This window comes from Lolium rigidum, chromosome 5, assembly GCF_022539505.1.
Source record: "Lolium rigidum isolate FL_2022 chromosome 5, APGP_CSIRO_Lrig_0.1, whole genome shotgun sequence".
NCBI classification, from domain to species: domain Eukaryota; kingdom Viridiplantae; phylum Streptophyta; class Magnoliopsida; order Poales; family Poaceae; genus Lolium; species Lolium rigidum.
The window spans coordinates 255,160,592-255,181,751 of NC_061512.1; the positions used below are offsets into that span (position 1 = coordinate 255,160,592).

General features: G+C 46.9%; 2 protein-coding genes and 1 non-coding gene across 3 annotated transcripts; 1 reads left to right on the forward strand and 2 right to left on the reverse strand.

Annotated features, from left to right (window-relative positions):
* Nucleotides 1-13,482: 13,482 nt before the first annotated feature.
* On the reverse strand, nucleotides 13,483-13,554 carry TRNAP-UGG. Its single transcript has one exon. It is a non-coding gene; the product is annotated as a tRNA-Pro (tRNA).
* Nucleotides 13,555-13,737: 183 nt separating this feature from the next.
* On the forward strand, nucleotides 13,738-17,404 carry LOC124654710 (protein MCM10 homolog). The gene is made up of 9 exons (XM_047193706.1): nucleotides 13,738-14,108; nucleotides 14,219-14,456; nucleotides 14,554-14,678; nucleotides 15,966-15,999; nucleotides 16,095-16,144; nucleotides 16,243-16,377; nucleotides 16,647-16,711; nucleotides 16,832-16,931; nucleotides 17,024-17,404. Exons 1-9 carry the CDS (start codon nucleotides 13,741-13,743, stop codon nucleotides 17,181-17,183), a joined length of 1,275 nt encoding a protein of 424 aa, XP_047049662.1. The 5' UTR covers nucleotides 13,738-13,740; the 3' UTR covers nucleotides 17,184-17,404.
* Nucleotides 17,405-18,362: 958 nt separating this feature from the next.
* On the reverse strand, nucleotides 18,363-20,608 carry LOC124652483 (SKP1-like protein 1). The gene is made up of 2 exons (XM_047191500.1): nucleotides 20,204-20,608; nucleotides 18,363-18,814 (listed from the first exon to the last, which is right to left on the reverse strand). The coding sequence occupies exons 1-2, from the start codon at nucleotides 20,519-20,521 to the stop codon at nucleotides 18,641-18,643; spliced, it is 492 nt and encodes a 163-aa protein (XP_047047456.1). The 5' UTR covers nucleotides 20,522-20,608; the 3' UTR covers nucleotides 18,363-18,640.
* Nucleotides 20,609-21,160: the final 552 nt, after the last annotated feature.

The window sequence follows — 21,160 nt, forward strand, 5'->3', positions numbered from 1 at the left end:
ACACTACTCAAATTTTCAAGTTTTGAACTTGTGAACTTTAATTCAAACAAACCGTAGAAATTTCCCTCTTATCTTATCATCCACTCCGATGTTCAGATGGCCCCACCAACCCGCAGCGCCAACCAAGACGCCATGATGCAGATGCTAGAGATGATGATGGCCGACCGAGAAGCCGAGAGAGCTGAACGCCAAGCCAACATTGCTGCACTGCAGCAGATTGCTCAGAACAACAACGGCCATGGAAACCACGACCACCCTGGGTCAAAACTGAAGAACTTTCAAAACACCAACCCACCTATTTTCAGCAAGACCGAAGAGCCCCTCGATGCCGATGACTGGCTCCAGACAATGGAGAACAACCTCGAAGTTGCGGGAGTGGAAGCCGCAGAGAAAGTACTATTTGCCACCCACTACCTGTCAGGACCTGCACGAGCCTGGTGGACCAGCGCCCGCGCAATGAATGCGGGACAGATGATGACCTGGGAAGACTTCAAGCTGAAGTTTAGCAAGTACCATGTGCCCCAAGGACTGATCAAGAAGATGAGAGACGAGTTCCGCGAACTCAAACAAGGCAGGATGTCCGTGGTAGAATACCGCGACAGGTTTCTTACTCTGTCAAGGTACGCCCCGGACGAAACCGACACCAATGAGAAGCGGAAGGAAAGATTTCTGAACGGACTCCACGACGAGATGCGGATCGTACCGGTCAACATTCCCTTTGCTGACCTAGAAGCCCTGGTGGACTCCGCCATCCGGATGGAAGGGAAGCTTCACCAAGCCAACGAGAATCGCAAGCGCCGGATGATGAACCAGACATGGGTCCAAGCAATACCCGTAAGTACCGCAACAACTCATCTGGAGGATTTACTCCAAAATACTACAAGCCCACTGCTCAGAATTACCGCCCAAACTACACCAACAACCAAGGAGGACCCCCGAAGCCCGGAGGCAACAACAACAACAATCACACCAGCAACAACAACCCCAACAGCAACAACAACAACGGGAACAACAACAACAACACTGGCCCTAGGACTGGAAGCAACGCCATCCCCATCGCCCCCAAGGACAAGGCCACCATCACTTGTTATGAGTGTGGAGTGGTTGGGCATTACTCCAATGAGTGCCCCAAAAGGTTAGCCAAGATTGCCGCCAACACCGCTGCACCTGCTCCGAACCAGCGCCGCTTTGCCGCAAGAAGGAACCAGAACAACAACAACGGCCGCCTCTACAACATGACTGCAACAGAAGCCCAAGAAGCACCTCAGGCCATGCCAAGTATGTGTTCCTGTTAAATCATATCGCCCAATCTCTCTTAGGAACCTAACTTTTCTTAAAATCTCGGGACGAGATTTGTTTAAGGGGGAAGGGTTTGTAACACCCCAAATTTCAAAACAAAGAGAAAATGAATTTCCTTTTTCCAAAAATGAGAACCAACAAAAACTTTTCTTACATAGGGTGCTATGCATAGTACTTCTCCATAACCCTTGTGTTTTGCCCTGTTTGTTTGTTTATTACTTTGAACACATTTCCAAAACCCTAAACCCTAACCTCCTCAAATCCAAGTGGATCTATTTTGAGAAACCCAAAATAAAGAAAAAGACATATGTGGGCATGTAGCCCTAATATGTAAATTTTGAACCCTACCTTTCTTACTTTGCTAAATGGTGGTGAACCATTGCAAAACTTACCAAACCCTAAACCTCATCCCTCTTGTCACCAACCTTTGAAAAAAACAAAATAAAAAAGAAATGATCTTAATTAAGAAAAAGGCATATGCAAGCCTATGGCTACTTTTTGCAAATGCTATAACCTTGATTGTCTACCTTGGTAGATGGTTTGGAAATACCTCAACACACTCAACCAAGTGCTTACCAACCAATTCAAGTGAGAAACAAAACTAAGTAAAACATATGCATAGAGGCATATGTGGCACTTAGCCAAAATATCAAATCTTTGACCTAGACCAATTTGGCCTTCACCATTAGTGTAATATGTTACTGAACACTTATTACAACTTTTGGAATCAAAGAAACACAAATCAAATCAAATTCAAACTCAAATTGGGATCACATATGATAATGGTCAAATCTGCCATTTATAATCCGGTCCCTACTTTGAGCCTTTGCATTTCAAGTTTTTCAAACTAAACTCTCCCAATTCTTTGCACCTCATCCAAGAGCACATGAAGGAGAACAACTTTGGTAAAGACCACCATGTCAAATTCATCTTGGATTAAATTCTATGCTCATCCAAAGTTGGAACCTTTTATCAAATACAACAATCTCTCACTTAGCAAATTTTGTCTCTCGAGATTCAGGAGATCGCCTCCGGCACCCTGCCGGAGAGGGGAATCATATCCCGGAGGTCTCTTCATCGCCATGATCGCCTCCGGATCGATGTGTGAGTAGTCCACCCCTGGACTATGGGTCCATAGCAGTAGCTAGATGGTTGTCTTCTCCTCATTGTGCTATCATGTTAGATCTTATGAGCTGCCTATCATGATCGAGATCATCTATTTTTAATCCTTCATGTTGTGTTTGTTGGGATCCGATGAATATTGAATACTATGTCAAGTTGATTATCAATCTATCATATATGTTATTTATGTTCTTGCATGCTCTCCGTTGCTAGTAGAGGCTCTGGCCAAGTTGATACTTGTGACTCCAAGAGGGAGTATTTATGCTCGATAGTGGGTTCATACCTCCATTAAATTTGGAACAGTGACAGAAAGTTCTAAGGTTGTGGATGTGCTGTTGCTACTAGGGATAAAACATCGATGCTTTTCTAAGGATATTTGTGTTGATTACATTACGCACCATACTTAATGCAATTGTCTGTTGCTTGCAACTTAATACCGGAAGGGGTTCAGATGATAACCTGAAAGTGGACTTTTTAGGCATAGATGCATGTTGGATAGCAGTCTATGTACTTTGTCGTAATGCCCCGATTAAATCTCATAGTACTCATCATGATATATGTATGTGCATTGTTATGCCTTCTTTATTTGTCAATTGCCCAAGCTCGTAATTTGTTCGCCCAACATCTCGCTATCTTATGGGAGAGACACCACTAGTGATCCGTGGACCCCGGTCCTATTCTTTACATCTGAAATACAAACTATCGCAATTGTTCTTTCTTGTTCTTTGCAAACAACCATCATCATCCACACTATACATCTAATCCTTTGTTTACAAGCAAGTCGGTGAGATTGACAACCTCACTGTTACGTTGGGGCAAAGTTCCGTGATTGTGTTGTGCAGGTTCCACGTTGGCACCGGAATCCCTGGTGTTGCGCCGCACTACACTCCGCCGCTATCAACCTTCAACGTGCTTCTTGGCTCCTACTGGTTCGATAAACCTTGGTTTCTTACTGAGGGTAAACTTACTGCTGTTCGCATCACACCTTCCTCTTGGGGTTCCCAACGGACGTGTCAACTACGCGCATCACTCTCTCCCACATGAGCATGAATTTATTCAGAGAATGAAAATAACAAAACGAAAATAAAATAAAAGCACACAGACGCTCCAAGTAAAGTACATAAGATGTGATGGAATAAAAATATAGTTTCACTAGAGGTGACCTGATAAGTTGTCGATGAAGAAGGGGATGCCTTGGGCATCCCCAAGCTTAGATGCTTGAGTCTTCTTGAAATATGCAGGGATGATCCACGGGGGCATCCCCAAGCTTAGACTTTTCACTCTTCTTGATCATATTGTATCATCCTCCTCTCTTGACCTTGAAAACTTCCTCCACACCAAACTCAAAACAAACTCATTAGAGGGTTAGTGCATAATCAAAAATTCACATATTCAGAGGTGACACAATCATTCTTAACACTTATGGACATTACCCAAAGCTACTGAAAGTTAATGGAACAAAGAAATCCATTCAACATAGCAAAAGAGGCAATGCAAAATAAAAGGCAGAATCTGTCAAAACAGAACAGTCCGTAAAGACGAATTTTTATGGGGCACTTAACTTGCTCCGATGAAAAAGCTCAAATTGAATGAAAGTTGCGTACATATCTGAGGATCATGCACGTAAATTGGCAGATTTTTCTGAGTTACCTACAGAGAATCCTACCCAAATTCGTGACAGCAAGAAATCTGTTTCTGTGCAGTAATCCAAATCTAGTATCAACCCTACTATCAAAGACTTTACTTGGCACAACAATGCAATAAAATAAAGATAAGGAGAGGTTGCTACAGTAGTAAGAACTTCAAAGACACAACAAAACAGTAGCAAAATAAAACATGGGTTATCTCCCAAGAAGTGCTTTCTTTATAGCCATTAAGATGGGCTCAGTAATTTCAATGATGCTAACATAAGGATGAGAGTTGAAGCAAAGAGAGCATCAAAAAGCAAATTCAAAACACATTTAAGCCTAACCCACTTCCTATGAAAAGGAATCTTGTACACAAATAAATTCATGAAGAACAAAGTGACAAGCATAGGAAGATAAAACACGATTAACTTCAAGATTCTCAACACAAAGAGGGGAAACTTAATATTATTAAGATGCATATAACCATGTTTCCCTCTCTCATAATAACTTTCAGTAGCATCATGAGCAAACTCAACAATGTAACTGTCACATAAAGCATTCTTATCATGAGTCTCATGCATAAAATAATTACTACTCCCAACATAAGCATAGTCATTCTTATTAATTGTAGTGAGAGCAAATTCAACAAAGTAGCTATCATTATTATTCTCATCATCAAATATAGGAGGCATAGTATAATCATAATAACCTTTATCCTCCATAGTAGGTGGCACCAAAATACCACTATCATTATAATCATCATAAATAGGAGATCGAATGAAGCCCGGTGATCAGGGGGGTACGTGAGCACCCCCTAGTTGCTCAACACGTGTCTAACGCCATCCATTAATCCGTTAACACTGTTGGCTGTTGTCGTGTCTAGCAAGCGCACTCGATGATCAGATATGCAATGATTAGTCATGTCCTTAGCGGCAGAGAGGCAGAGTAGAGAAAGAAAAGTATTGAATATTGGGAAAAGCTAACGAACGGCCCATTGGTGCTTTATCCCATTGGTGTCCCCGTCGGCGGGAGGAAGCGGAAGTCGTCGACGCAGCACGCGGATGCCGCGCTGGAGAAGTTGGCGACGCTGCCGGCGTCGTAGGCGACGCCCTCGGCCGTGGACACGCTGGCCTCGCTCAGCGAGTACCGGCTACGCGGCCGCAGCGGCGTACCCCAGCCCCAGGTGGTCGTCGTCGCCCGAGTTGCGCCGGCTGCTGCGCCCGCGGTAGGTGGTTGGGTACGACGACGACGCCGCGAAGCTCTCCAGGTCGGAGCTGGCGTCGCTCATCGCGTGAACCCGCTGCCGGAGCTCACCACGCGGCGGCCGACGTCCGGCGGGAAGGCGGGGAACGATGAGGCGCCGCCCTGGTTCGGCGCCGGCGGGATGACGCCGTCGATGCTGGCGCGAAGCGGGAACGCGCGGCTCCCCGCGGTGCTCACGATCTTCATCACGCCCGGCTCGTCGGTCGGGGACGGAGAAGGCAGCCCAGGGCGTCGACCCGCGGGTGGTGGATCCGGGGCGTGGCCTGGCTGGGAGGCTCGGAGGCGACGTCGACGGTGACGGCCTTCCGTCCGGCGCAGGGGCAGTCCCGGCTGAAGAGCCCCCACCGTTGCCCGGTCTTCTTGCCACCGCCACGGTGGCACCGATCGTCCCTCGCGACCTCGACGACGAGGCCAAGGCCGAGGTCGATGGCATTGCCGCCACCGTGGCCTACCTTGTCGTGCTGTCTACCCGCAGCGGACGAGGACTGGTTGCAGCGGAGCGGCCGTTCCAGCTGGCCTCGGACGACGCCGCCGTCTGGTTCATTGGCGCGTCCGCGGCATGGACCGCGGCGGCGCTGTACTTGACGGCGTCGGCCGCGTTGAAGTAGCGCTCAGCCGTGACGATTTGTGCGAATCCAAGTCAACCCACGCACCCCTGCAGCTCGAGGAACCGCCGCTCGGCCTCCTGCTCCCGGCCTGGAACCACGACTTCAACAACCGGCGCGGATCTAGAGGCCCGGCGCTGCGTCGTCCGCTTGTTGGGGAACGCGGCCTGAATCGACGTCCGCGCGATATTGGGAGGGGTGCAGGGTCGAGGTTCGCGGACGCGCGTGCGGCAGAAACTTGCAATGGCATGGCCGGCCGGAGCCATAGAATCGAGATCGAGCTTGGGGGGCATCCATGGCAGGAGGCATATGGGAGGCAGAGTACATCGAGGGAAAAGAAAAAGGTTCGCAGCGAGAGTTCTCGTGTGTTGTTTTCGTCTCTAGCGACTGAGAGAGTTTTCAACCAACCGGATTAGCTTTTTCGTTTACTGCACATGCAGCTCAGAGGCATAGAGGCAGAAAAGTCACGGCCGTTTGATCACCGTGAGCATCTACTCGCGGAGCACGAATCTAAAAGCAAATCCAACGGCGTTTAGGGGGTGCTCACGTATCCCCCTGATCACCAAATCCACTCTCGATAGGAGATAATGTATCATCAAAGAAAATTTTCTCCTCAATACTTGGGGGACTAAAAATATCATGCTCATCAAAACCAGCTTCCCCAAGCTTAGAATTTTCCATAGCATTAGCAATAATGATGTTCGAAGCGTTCATACTAATATCATTGCTACTAGCATGCAAATAAGGTTTCATAGGTTTTTTAATTTTCGCATCAAACCATCCATGTCTTAACTCATGAAATAGATTAAAAAGCTCACTGTTGTTTTCCATTATGCCTAACTAGTGTAAACAAGAAACAAAAAGATGCAATTGCAGGATCTAAAGGAAATAGCTTCGAGCACTCACACACCGGCAACAGTGCTAGGAAATAGCTTAGTAGTCGGAGGATGTGAATACCTTTTACCTTACCTCCCGGCAACGGTGCCGGAAAATAGCTTGATGTCTACACACGCTTCTATTCCCGTAGACGAGTGTTGGGCCTCCAAGAGCGAGAGGTTTGTAGAACGGCAGCAAGTTTCCCTTAAGTGAATCACCCAAGGTTTATCGAACTCGGGGAGGTAGAGGACAAAGATATCCCTCTCAAGCAACCCCGCAATTACGATACAAGAAGTCTCTTGTGTCCCCAACACACCTAATACACTTGTCAGATGTATAGGTGCACTAGTTCGGCGAAGAGATAGTAAGATGCAAGTGATATGGATGAATATGAGTGGTAATAGCAATCTGAAATAAATATGGCAGCAAGTAAACATGCAATAGAACAGTAAATAAACGGAGTTTCGATATTCGGAAACAAGGCCTAGGGATCCTACTTTCACTAGTGGACACTCTCAACAATGATCACATAACTGAATAAACAAATACTACTTTCTCTACACTCTCTTGTTGGAAGACAAACACCATTCATTGTGTAGGGCTACAAGAGCTCCCTCAAGCCGGAGTTAACAAGCTCCACAACATTCGGAGTTCATATTTAAGTAACCTTAGAGTGCATGATAGACCATTGCAATTATACCGAGTACTAACATAGCATGCACACTCGTCACCGTCGGACTATGAAAGGGGAATAGATCGCATCAATACTATCATAGTAATAGTTAACTTCATAATCTACAAGAGATCACAATCATAGCTTATACCAAGTACTACATGATGCACACACCGTCAACATTACATCATGGAGGAGGAATAGACTACTTTAATAACATCACTAGAGTAGCACATAGATGATATTCAACTAGATCACAAAGCTCATGATCACATAAAGATCACATGGGAGAGAGAGATGAACCACATAGCTACCGGTACAGCCCTTAGCCTCGAGGGAGAACTACTCCCTCCTCATCGTAGGAGACAGCAGCGGCGATGAAGATGGCGGTGGTGTCGATGGAGATGCCTTCCGGGGGCACTTCCCCGTCCCGGCGGCGTGCCGGAACAGAGACTTTTGTCCCCCAAATCTTGGCTTCGCGATGGCGGCGGCTCTGGAACTTTTCTCGTATCGTGGCTTATCGGTGTCGAGGTTTTAGGTCACCAGGGCTTAAATAGGCGAAGAGACGGAGTCAGAAGGGTTCTGGGGGTCCCACACACCAGGGGGCGCCCCCCTCTGGCCGCGCCGCCACCATGTGTGGGGGCCCTGGGCCTCCTCTCTGGTCCATCTTCGGTGTTCTGGAAGCTTCGTGGAAATATGATCGTGGGCCTTGATTTCGTCCAATTCCGAGAATATTTCCTTACTAGGATTTCTGAAACCAAAAACAGCAGAAAACGAGAAGCGGCACTTCGGCATCTCGTCAATAGGTTAGTTCCAGAAAACGCATAATAATGACATAAAGTGTGTATAAAACATGTGAGTATCATCATAAAAGTAGCATGAAACATAATAAATTATAGATACGTTTGGGACGTATCAGCTCTCTCTACATCTTTCCTAGCCGCCGCTTGTGCATTATGGAATTGGGTTTGCTTCTTACCTCTTGGTTGAATAATCGGCTTCACAAATGTTTGCCACCTTGTATATATGCCGTCGGCGAGGAAGTAGCCATAGTTGTACTTGTGGCCATTTGCTTCAAACTCCACCAATAGACCTTCCCGCATTGCAAGTCTTGTCATTAGTGGTGACCGTTGAAGAACATTGATGTCATTGCAAGACCCGAGCATTCAAAAAAAAAGCATGCCATATCCAAGTCTCTTGGTTGGCCACCGCTTCAAGGACTATGGTGGCATCCTTCTTGTACCCTTTGAATTGTCCATGCCATGCCGCCGGACAATTCTTCAACTCCAATGCATACAATCAATGGAACCAAGCATGCCGGAAACCCCGGTTGGCGTTGATCTCCAAAAGCCTTGCCGTGTCTTGAGCATTGGGGGCTCTCAAGTATGTGGAGCCAAAGACATTGACAATTGCAACGACAAAGCGCTTCACACACAAGATAGAAGTGCTCTCTCCCATGGCCAAATGATCATCAAAAAGATCCGCCGGTATACCATATGCCAACATACGCAAGGCGGCGGTCACCTTTTGATATGTGCTATGACCAAGTTCTCCGGCGGCATTCCTCCTTTGCTCAAAGAAGCGATCATATTTGGTCACCTCCGTTGCGATGTGCTTGAACAAGTTGAGACTCATCCGGAAACGCCGCCGAAAATAGCTTTCGGGAAATATCGGATTCTCATTGAAATACGACCGCATCAACTTCTCATGCCCTTCAATCCTTTCTCTCCACAACTTCTGTCTACCGAACACCGATCCACCAAATTTTGGCTTCTTAACGGCGTGGTATGCTAATAGTAGCGATATGTTCTCCTCTTCCTCTTGGTCATACTCGTCATCCGATGAATCGTATGATGAACTCTACAAACATACATATAAAATTACTTAACTACAACTAACTATTATAGATAATTGGCGGATAGAGGCCGGCCGGCGGAGGTGCATGCCTTGCGAGCAAATCGGCGAGCACCATGCTCACGCCATGTTGTTAGCAAGCTCGAAGACGACGACGACGACATGGCGGCGGTGGTGCGGAGGACAACGACGACGACGCGACGGCGCCGGGAAGGAGGAGGCGGAGGAGGAGCGCCGACTACGCCGTCGCCGGCGGCGGCGCGGGCGTCACGGAGCGGCGGAGCACCCGCCGCTGCCGGGAGGGGGCGCGGGCGAGCGGATCTACGCCACGGCGGCGGGCTGGATTTCGCGGCGGCGGTCGGTGGGGAAATGAGGGCGCGGGCGGGGGGGGGGGGATTTCCTGCCGTTGGCTTTTCGCGCGTGGACGAGCGATGACCTGTAGCCGACGCGTCACATATGGCGCTCCGGATTGTGCAAAACACCGCGCGCCCAAAATTTTTGCAGCGCCGCGCCGTTTACCGCGCCTGCTGGAGCGCCCGAATTCCTCCCGCGCGTTGCATACCGGCCGTTTTTTTGCAGCGCGGCCTATATAGCGCGCCTGTTGGAGATGCTCTTAAGGTGTGAACCTATAGATTTACTGTGGCAGCACAAACTTTGCCATTTCTCTATATAATCGATACATATTCAAGGTGTGTTCTCGAGAGAGAGAAAAAAAGAATAATAGAGGAGATGATTAATTTGCGCACGACTCAGATTCTGATCAACTTTACAACGCACAACAGGTCTATATATAAAGAGAAGGTAGAGGCGCCTCCGTTTACGCAACGAACCGATCGAGCACATTACCAAACCTACAAAATCGCGGCGCGCGCGGATCCCTCGGCCGCCGCACCCGCGCGCACGTCGCGCACGGAATAATTGTTGAGATCGATCAATGGATCATCAGGAGGACGATCACGATGACCTCGTCGCCGAGTTCATGCACGTCACGGCCTGCTCCTCCCTCGCGGACGCCGCCCAGCACCTCGCCTCCTGCGGGTGGCGCCTCGACGAAGCCGTAGACCTCTACTTCGCTACCGTCGCCGGATCGTCGGAGGCAGTGCGCGCTCCGATCCCTGCCCGCTCCGACACTCTCTACGGCGCCACCTCCTCCCGCCAACCACCTGCAGCCAGACCTACCGGATGGGAGAGCGACAGCGAGCACGGCAACCTCGTAGCAGCTCCAGCGGACCACCGCCGCCGTCGTCGTCGTCGCCGCCGCCGCCGTGATGACGAAGGCGCCTCGGCCGACAACGCGGAACCGGCGGCCAAGAAGAAGACCCTGGCCGAGCTCTTCAGCCCGCCGATCGACCTCACCTACAAGGGCGGCTTCCACGACGCCAAGTCGCACGCGGCGGAGACGTCCCGCTGGCTGCTCGTCAGCGTGCAGGCCACCGCCGAGTTCGCGTCGCACCAGCAGAACCGCGACGTCTGGGCCAACGACCTCGTCGCGCAGGCCGTCAGGGACCACTTCGTGCTCTGGCAGGTCGACGTCGGCGACGACGAGGGCGAGGGCGGCAAGGTCTCCTGCTACTACAGGCTCGCCCACGACAAGATGCCCGTCGTGCTCGTCGTCGACCCTGTCACCGGGCAGATGATGCGGAAGCTGCGCGCCGCCACCGACCCCAACGAGATCCTCGTCATGGCCGAGAGCTTCGCCGAGAGGAAGCCCATCATGCCTATCAGATCCGCGAACAACAATCTGCTTGCTGTATCATCTGCCGCGCCGAGCAGTAGCCCATCTGGAAGTTCATCAGGTGAGAAGAAAGAACCGGCAATCACGGCGAGGAAGCAAGGCGAGGCCGTCGCGGCTGCGGCGGCGGCGCCGATAGGTGAGGAGCGGACGCCCGGCGGGGAGAAAGCCTGCAAACTGAGGGTTCGGTTCCCCGACGGCCAGGTGCTTACCAAGGAGTTCGGGGCCAAATGCAGCGTCGCTGCACTCTTCGCGTTTTGCCGGTCATCAGTCGCCAACAACGGGGAAGAGAAGCCGTTTCGGCTCATGCGTTTCACAGGTGGCTCCATGCAACAGATTAGCCACGAGAATGTTTCGTTCGAGGATCTGGGATTACACATGTCCACTGTTTCTGTGGCTCTTTGCTAGGTTCCTATATCTACTCTACTACGTACTGTCGACCAAACATTTCTTTCTTGCATATTTCGAAGTCTAAGATGTACAAGTAACTTCTTGTTTTTTTTGAATTGTACATATCTGGACGCACATCAGTATGTATGTTCAGTCTCATTTCAGTTCAGATGCAATCCATATTACAATATCTAAAACACTTTTGGCTTCCAAAATCCAAGCCACACTTGCCAAAGTTAGGCTTGGCAAAGTGTGGCTGGGAACCACACAAGTTCTTAGAAATGAGGGAGTAAACCTCAAAGAACATAAAAGAATGAAATGTAACTGCTATAGTGGATCTAATCTAGTGTTATGTAATTAGCAAATAACCAAGCCAAATGATGTTCGGTGTTCCGCCGCCTCCATGCCTACCCGCGTTGTTCTTAGACACCCTACAGAATGACACCGTTTGGATTCTTTTTTGCGCAAAAAACATATCCATGGTTTGAAATAGACCGAAATTTATAAGTTCATTGTGCCAAGTTTCGTGATTCAAAGTTCGGGTACGCTTTAGCATGGGAGGTTGCGGAGTGGGTAGACTAGTTAAATGCATATGTCATGTACTGCCTTATCATGTTTGTGGGGCATCCTCGAGCCTTCTGCTACTAATTGATTTGTACGCCTCATCTTGAGAAGAAACTAGGTAAATGAAAGATGTTTATATTGCCAAATTTCTAGTAGATCTCTGTTGCAAGATGGGAGTACACATATTATTTTGTACTGGGAAAGTGTTGTACTTTTTAAACAATTGAATTGCACATTACATTTTCAGTCCGAAGAATCAAGGGGGCATGTTAACTTTTATTTTGAGAAATAATCAAGGTGATATGCTAGTGCTTCAAAATGAGCTGGAAGTTTCAGCTCCCATTTAGAAGAGCCACTAATCGTTCAAATGGACTTACAATTGTGTCTACAGGGTTGTTTTCAAATTATCTACAAAGTTGTAAGAGCGTCTCTCGCATATTCCCCCCAAAATTTAACTCCATAAAGCTAGTTCTAGGGAGGCTAAAAAAATGGGTACTGGGAGGTTCTCATTTGGCAGATCCCCAATAACTTAACTCTCAGTAATATTTCTTTTGCTATTTCTCACCTATTGTGCACATAAATACCATCTAAATCAAGTTTTGACATCATGTTAATTCAAACTTTGTTGTTTCAACCGTACAAAAGTTGCATATCCATAAGTTTTGTAATTTATAAATTAAAATTCAATCACAAATTAGGGTCCTAATGAAGGAAGTAATTCAAATAAAACATGATTATACATGAATGAACTATTTGCCCATGACATTGTCAAATGTGCTCGACATGGTCATCCCAGAGTAACAATGCCAAAACCATAGGTCCCCAACTTCAAGTATGATTGTTGGATCATGACAAGACCAGTGGCATGCTCATGACATGTGGTGGGAAATTATTCCTTCGCCAATGCATGCACTCAAGGCATCCAAGCATAACGAAGAACCTCTAGAAGTACCAATCTCCATCGATCTTGAAGCGTCCTTTGCATTGGGTGCTCTCAAATACTCGCCTCCAAAGACTGCAGTCATAGACTTTATGAAATTCTTCAGTCTTGATGGTTACATCATCCCCAATGCGAAAGTATTTTGTATTCATTGGCGACGTCAGTTGGGAAATCATACTCGCTCTCATACATAAGTTATCTTATGCAAAGTACAATGGCTAAGTAGTTCTCTAGTTGCATTCCTCCTGTGCTTGAAATATTCTTGAAATAACTCAGTGGGGCAGATGTATAGAAATGTGTAAAATTTAGGCAAACTTGACCATAATCTCCTAGGATGGGACACAAATATTTTTCTTAGAAAACAATATGTTGAAAAGTAGATGCTTAGAAATACCTAAAATTTATACAAATTCAGTCAAAATCTCCTAGACGGGACAACGATCATTAAGTTTCATTTTTTTAATACAGAAAACAATATGTTGAAAAGAAGATGTCCAGAAATGTGTGAAAATTGGACATTTGAAAAAAAAAAAAGCGGGGCGTTGCGAGAATCGAACTCGCGACCTCTCGCACCCAAAGCGAGAATCATACCACTAGACCAAACGCCCTTTGATGGTAGTGCCTGCTAATAACATTTTATCATAGGATTATCCTTAATTGTCTCGGTGGCCATTTCCCTCCACTATTTTCCCTTTTTCCCTTCCCCCTCCGAATTCTTCATTTCCCTCCTCGCCGCCACCACATCTCTCTCCGCCGCCTACACAGATTCCCACACCTCGCCGGCCGCCGCAGTCATGGAGGACGCCGGCGACGATCTGGACCTCCTCATGTCCCTGGACGAGGACGGCGCCCAGGTCGTCCTCGAGACCCCTCCGTCCTCCCCGCCCCCCGCCGGCGGCCACGGCGTCTTCACCCCTCCGAGGGCGGCGCCCCGCCCCGGCGGCACCGACATGTCCGTCTTCCGCGACGCCGTCAAGGACTACATCGAGGCCGTCCCGGCCTCCACCTCCGGATCCGGCCCCAAGCGCCCCAAGTTCCCCAAATCGACCCAAACCCTCGTCGACAACTACTCCGGCCTCCGCATCAAGAACATGGCCGTCTCGCCGCCCGAGATCGCCGACCGCTTCGCCGACGTCCGATTCGTCCGCATTTCCGCCTTCCAGTACGTTTTTTTTTCTTCTGATTTCCCCCGAATTCCTCCGGGTTTTTTTTTTCTCTTGCTAGAGCTGGACATTCCGAGTCGCGTACTCATCTGCAGTATTTGGGGAACAGGAACCTGGCCGGCGGCGACACCTTCTCGGGCTGCTGGGCGACCGCCGGCGTGGTGCTGGACAAGGGCACGACGCGAGTGAGCGCGCAGGGGCAGGACTACAGCATCTGGAAGATGGGCGCGCTGGACGACTCCGAGGTGTCGGTGTTCCTCTTCGGGGACGCCCACACCCACTACTCCGGCGGCGCCGTCGGCGACGTCTTCGCCCTCTTCAACGGCAACGTCCGAATGGACAAGGCGGTACTATGCTTGGTCTCGATCAATTCATGCCCTGAGGGTGAATGCCATGATGGGTGATGGTGAGTTGATTTTTTTGTTGGTGGTAATGTTCCTGCAGGGAAAAGGGTTCTCGGTGAGTGTTGGCTCAGTGGGGCAGATGATGAAGATGGGCGTCTCGGCGGATTTCAGTCTCTGCAAAGGGAAGAGAAAAGATGGGATGGCTTGCACCATGGCCACAAACAAGTATGCAGTACTTCTTCCTGCACGATGAGATTTATCTCTGAAAAAATGTAGTTGCACATTGTAAATAAGATTCAGGAACACCGAGGAATTTTTGTGCTCATCGCCTTAGAGATAGTAACACTTACCAGGAATGCAATATGTGGTAGCACCGAAATGACATTAAGCCCATTTAGGCGTATGTTGGCCTTCCTATGATCAGATCCTTGTCAAGGTATGACGATCATGGCAACCCATCGCCAGTGGTGGACCCAGAACATTTACGAAGCTCGGGCAAACATGCTTAAGAAGTCTATTTTCGAACAAAATCGCCATAGAAAATCACAAACGCAAGCAGGTAGACTGACGGAAGCCTGGGCGGTTGCCCGGGCAGGAGGGATGCTAGATCCGCCCCTCCATCGCATACTTTAACAGTATGCTCATAAGCACATTGTATTTTTGGTTGATGACCATGATCAAATCACACTAATCAAGGGTTTTAGTGGGTTATTTGTATGGATTTTCCTATATAGTTTCTGCTATTTGAATCATGGCTTCGTGATTACATGGTTTGCTTTCTTGAAATGACTAGATTAGACAACCCCCAAAACAAATGGTGGAATGATTATAGTTTCTAGTATTTGAATCATAGATTGTTGTTGTAGAGACAAAAGAGTACATGTTACTAGAATAGTGAGAAAAATTTGTGCTCATGCCTCGGAGATATTAGCATTTACCAGGATCACATTATCTGCTGGCACTGAAATGACATGAAGCCCATTTAGACATACGGTCTCCTTCCTCTGGATATGACCAGACCCTGGTCACTGTGTGAAGATCATGGAAACAACCATAGTATAGTTAGCGGTGTGCAAATTGTCTTCCTGGCTGATGAACATGTTCGATTCACACCAATCATGTCTTGCCGGATTGTTTTTATGAATTTAGATTTACAATATAATTGTCTGGCATTTGAGCTGTGGCTTGGGTAGCTAGTTGACCTTGAAATCACCAAATTAGACAATCCCCTAAAGAAATTTTGGGAGGGTTATTTTATGGGTATTTCAGATAGCATTGTTGTTGTCCCTACATGGTGAGTGTTGCTTTTAAGTCTGAAATTTTCAATGGTGGAAGCAAATTGTAATTCAACATCTTTTCTTTATCCTGGTTTTGCCTTCAAAAGTTGTTATGTTTAGTTGTAGAGCTGATTTCACATCTTTTCATTTACATTATGGCTAAATTGCAAGAACAAATGTACATTGGTTTAGATAAATGATATTCTCATTCCGAACTTCTGATGTTCCTTTTCAGGCGTAAGGGATCATACTGCAAATTTCATTCCTCGGTAAGGTTATAATAGCTGTCACTATTTTGCAACTGAGGCAAGACAGGCATGCAGTTTTTTATTGTGGATTAATTATGCTTGCTTCCCACGGACAGAACACATCATCACAGAAGCACTTTACTGGCAGAGCGGAGCTTAAGGGTGGGTAAGTGAATCCCAAAGAGAATGGTCCTAGCTTTCCTTGTATTCCCCAATAGTTCCTCGTCATATCCACATAATTCTGTACACTTTCTTCTTCTTCAGAAACTTTCAGTTTGCTGCCAATTTACGCTCCAGAGGGATTTACATGGTCAAGCCTCCCTCAGAGCAATCTGGTCCAAGAAATCCATCAAGACCAGTGAAAGTAATGTCAATCGATGGACTGAAAAGGGCTTTAAGGTATTCTAAGTACTTCTGTGTTCATTGTTTCTCCTTATATTCGACGATAAACATGAACTTCTGTAGTGTACAAAACGATGGTGTGAATTGTGAAATACACAAATACGTGTTTCAGATAATGTTGTATTGTCCAAATGTGAATTCTGAAGGATCCTCTAGTATATGACGACAGACTAATGATTGAAAATGCATCAGCCCTTTTAATAGCATGAACTGAATTCCTTGCCATGTTAAACATGATATTTCTTAATTCTTATATTGTCTTGCAGTCATGCAGATAAAGTGACCAGTAAGAACAACTCTCAGGGCATCAGGTTCCTCTCCCATGTCACAGGTAAAAACCTCACTCTTCATCTGTTTCACCTCATACTTCAATGGGAGTTGCACCTGTTTGATGCAAAAAATTATGCGGTCATCTTGCAGTCGCAATTGATTTTCTTTCTGCATTGAGCAGGCGGCACTGAACCGAAACTCGTGAGGAATGGTGCTACAGTTCTGGAGAAGCCGATGTCAACCTGGAGCAGCCTTTCAGCAAAGCTGAGCGCAAGCAGAAGGTGAGGCGCAACATTCCCAGTTCACCTACCCGTAGTCTTCACCGCTCTATCGAGCAATTCATTTCAACTAAGTGACCTTTATTTACATGCAGAGCGACATCTTCTGGCACCAAGTTAGCACCCAAACCGAGCCTGCAGAAGCAAGAACAAGACGCCAAGAGAAGAAAGGCGAATGAACCTCCGGGGAACACAATCGAGCTGGACCTAGGCAGCTCAGATGACGAGGAGATCGACATAGTGCTCCGACGCTGATTGGCCTAGCCCACTTTTCCAGTGGGTGTCGATGTACAAGTGGTGCAGCCTAGCCAGGTTCATGGTTTAGGGACACATTTTCTTGAGTGGCTGTAAATGTACAACCAAGAGTGAACAGGGATATTCTACAGAGTTGCAAGTGCCGTTTCACAGACAACACATGATGTAGTTGAGGCACCTATGTATATTTGATTCCTTGTTTAAGAGATGATGATCTGAAATACCGGGGGCTATTGTTTTCTGTTCGCCTGAATTTTGATCTTGATCCATGAGCATCCAAAAGGACACAACACGTGCCAGGTCTGGAGCTTCTTCTGTTAAAATATTACGTAAGTTGATATGTTCAACGTCCCCGGCATCTCTTAATAGAATGGATGTTATTGGTTGCATTGAACTTGAGTAAATGTTCCAACAATTGTATATTTCTTGCCAGCAGGTGTACGAGGTATCAACGAGGATTCGTACTCTTTATAGGCAGAATGTGCCGTGAAAACTTAGGCTGAGCTACATGTAGCTCTTTATTTTCAAACACTCAGAATTGTTAGAATTTGTTATCTCTATGTAACCTAAAATATAAATCAGTTTATATTGAGATTTTACACCACTGGAGCATTCATCGTTGGTTATCTGTAGAATTTTGTTTCAGATTTTTTGAAACTTTAAAATACGAATTTTAAGTGTTAAAAAACAAAGAGCTACATGTAGCTTGGCCTCGAAAACACTATATGGAACTTTATTGAACAAGTTGGCCAAGTATAAGTTGCGTTTGGTCACTCTAGTACAGACTCTACTTTGTCATTAGAGGAGCTAACTAACCAAATGGCAAAGCCTAACCTTGAAAAACTAAACAAATGTTACTGACTGATCGGCAAACCTCTAGCGTCGAGGGCAGTGCACCTATCTGGAACGGATGGGTGGACACAGAAACAAGCTCAGCACAGACGTTGTCAGTATCACCCACATTCAAGGAGCAATAAGCAGGCAAAGGGACCAGGTTTGATCTGCTTCCGAACAGTGGTAATCACCAGCAGTACAGCACGAAGCAGAAGAGCCAGGGGCCATCCTGCACCCTGGACCATCTGGAACAGATGGGTGCATCCACAAGAAAACAAGCAAAGAATCCAACGATTCAGCACAAACACAGCAGGAAAACAAATGAAGCTCAGCACAAGAGAGTCATGCATAAGATCCAACTAGCATTAGTGCAGAATAACCAGCAACCAGCATCTCCTCATAACCAGGTTCAAGAGTGCACCAAATATCACCACCAAAAAAGAACGGAGTCAGCTCAGCAAATGGTAAGACCTCCCGATCCACCGGATCCAGAACCTACTTACAACTTCACCCTAGCATAGTTTTTCGAACCACAGACGGTTAACAGCTGCTCCCAGGCACTACCAGCGCCATCGTTACCTCTCCTTGCTGGTTATTCGCGTTACTTGTCAGGGCGGCGACCTTCACTCGAAGGCCCACGCATTCTCCTTGCGCACTTCCTCCTCTTCCTCTGGGGTGAAGTCGTTCTTGATGTTGAAGGTCGCGCGGATCTCCTCTGGGGTCTTGCCCTTGATCATGTCAGCCACCGTCTGGCAGGTCAGGTCCAGCAGCCCCTTGATGTTCAGGTAGTTTGCAGCCTGCCCAGGGACATACAAGCATACGGATAAGGTACATACACGAGCCACGAAACAGATTAAACATATAATAAACTGGAGCATCAACCAATAGACTATAGCATCATCCACTTGTTCGGGCCCAAGTTCATACTTGAACAAGAGCATGACATTATTATCAACAAAAATAGTAATATCTTCAGGTTGAGTTGACCTTTTCGGTACTGAACAACTGCCAATATTATATTATAGCTTAGACTGAGGATAATGTTTCAGTGCAGAGAATTATACACCAGCAAGATGCCCACAGCAACTATATAAAACAATATAGCCTACCAGCTAGGAGCAGAAGCATGGCATACTATATTGTGTGCAAAAGCAAAGCAAAGACCAAGACAAAGCGAAGCAATAGTACAAGCAAAGCAATGAATAATAATATCCACATCAAAAGCTACCACAGAGCAACAAATAAATATCAGGTTTCTTGCTCCCTTATGGGAGACATAATTAATAGTTGAACACAAACAGATAATCTACAACAACCTTCTTATCTGAGCATGCAACACTAAACCCCCACAAGCCACTACTGTACAAAGTAGTGGCTAAACATACCATATCTTACTGGCTTGCTGACTGTTTCAACAGGCTTCTACACAACTAACAATAACAAAGCAAGTCAAATTTTATTGGATTAATGTTCCCAAGGGAAACAAATGTGCTTCAAATTAAAACAGGAAACACAAGCTATGCAAGAAGCCTCTGCAAAGAACTCCACAGAAGAAATAAAGTGAGTGCTCAGAACTAAAACAGGAAAAAAAAATCAGGTATGTAAGAAGCTTGGATACGCTCTAAACAAAACATGAAACAGCAATCAGCTCTGTAAGAAGCTTGGTGACAAACAAATGTCAGAGCCAGCAACTACATATAGTTTCCCAAGCAGACCCCTTTTCATTACAAACTGATACTGCTAAGATGCACGTTACTGTAGAGCAATTGCATCAACCTATCAGAACAAATTTGCTACTCCTAGAAATGCAGTTTCAATGGGACTTCTTTATGCTACAGAACTGAACAAAGAAACCTGTCACTAGACACTTCCATTAATATCATCCAGTCGCCCATCAGATGACAGGTGATCCATCATAATGATAAGAGAGTTCAATTAAGCAGTTTGGGTCATGTAATAAGTATGTACATGACACAAATAACCCAGAACGAACATAAAAATGGTCACTTTCTGAATAAAAATGGTTACTTCCCCCAAACAACGCCACAAGACCCTAGATCCCAAAATGAAACCCTAGTTTTCAGAAAACGGGCAACGAATCTGGGCAATCGCCGTTCAAAACCACAGAGCACAACCGGATCTGGGCAATCGCGTACTGGGAGGGAGTGGTTGGAGGAGAGGCTCACCAGGATGAGGTCGAAGAGGGTGGCCTGGTCGACCTTGACGAAGTCCTCGTCGAAGGTCTTGAGCTCGGTGCCGGCGGCGTTGGTGCTCATGTCGCCGTCGGGGGCGAGGGCGGCGCGCGTCTGGACGTGCTTCCTGCAGTACTCGATGACCTTGGAGAGGATCTTGGCGCTGACGTTGGGGAGCGGGATGACGCCGTCGCACTCGTCCTCGATCATGTGCTTGATGGTCTGCGACTCCAGCACCAGCACCTCCTCCACCTCGAACTCCTCGCCGTCGGAGCTCCGCAGGGTGCGCTTCCTCTCCGCCGCGTCCGCCATTGCTTTGTGGGGCTGGTGGGGAGGCGGGAAACCCTAGGTGGGGAGAAGAGTGGAGAAACCCTAGGCGAGCTGAGCGCAGCGGCGGTGTTGTGGAGACGGGAGAGGAGGACAAGGGGCGGCTTTTATCAGTCCACTGATAAGAGCATCTCCAACCAAGCTCCCAGTCTATCCGTGGGCTGTCTGTTTGGGCCTCCCCAGTCCCCACATAGAAAATTTGTCGGCCTGGTCTTCTTTTGTTTACTAGTACAACCCTCTGGTCTTTTTTAATTAATTCAGATTTAGTTTTAATTTTGTATTAAATTTGAGTCAATTAAAAAGAATCAGAGGAGGTACTTCTCTCCGTATTTAATCTGTATTTTATAAAAAATAAGATAAAGTGATGTTGCATTTGCTAGTACGGCTTAGATATATGAGCAACCAATTCAATCAACATTAAAAATAATAATTGTTTAGTAAAGAGAGCAAAACCATCTCGTTTAAGTGTTATTGTCAACTACAAGCTAGTGGAATGTAGACTAGCGGTCTAGAATTCAAACTACTCCCCCCCGTTCCACGAAATATGTCGGGTTGTCTAAATTCAGATGCATCCATACACTAAATAGTAGACAAACACATCTAAATTTTAACAAATATCAGATA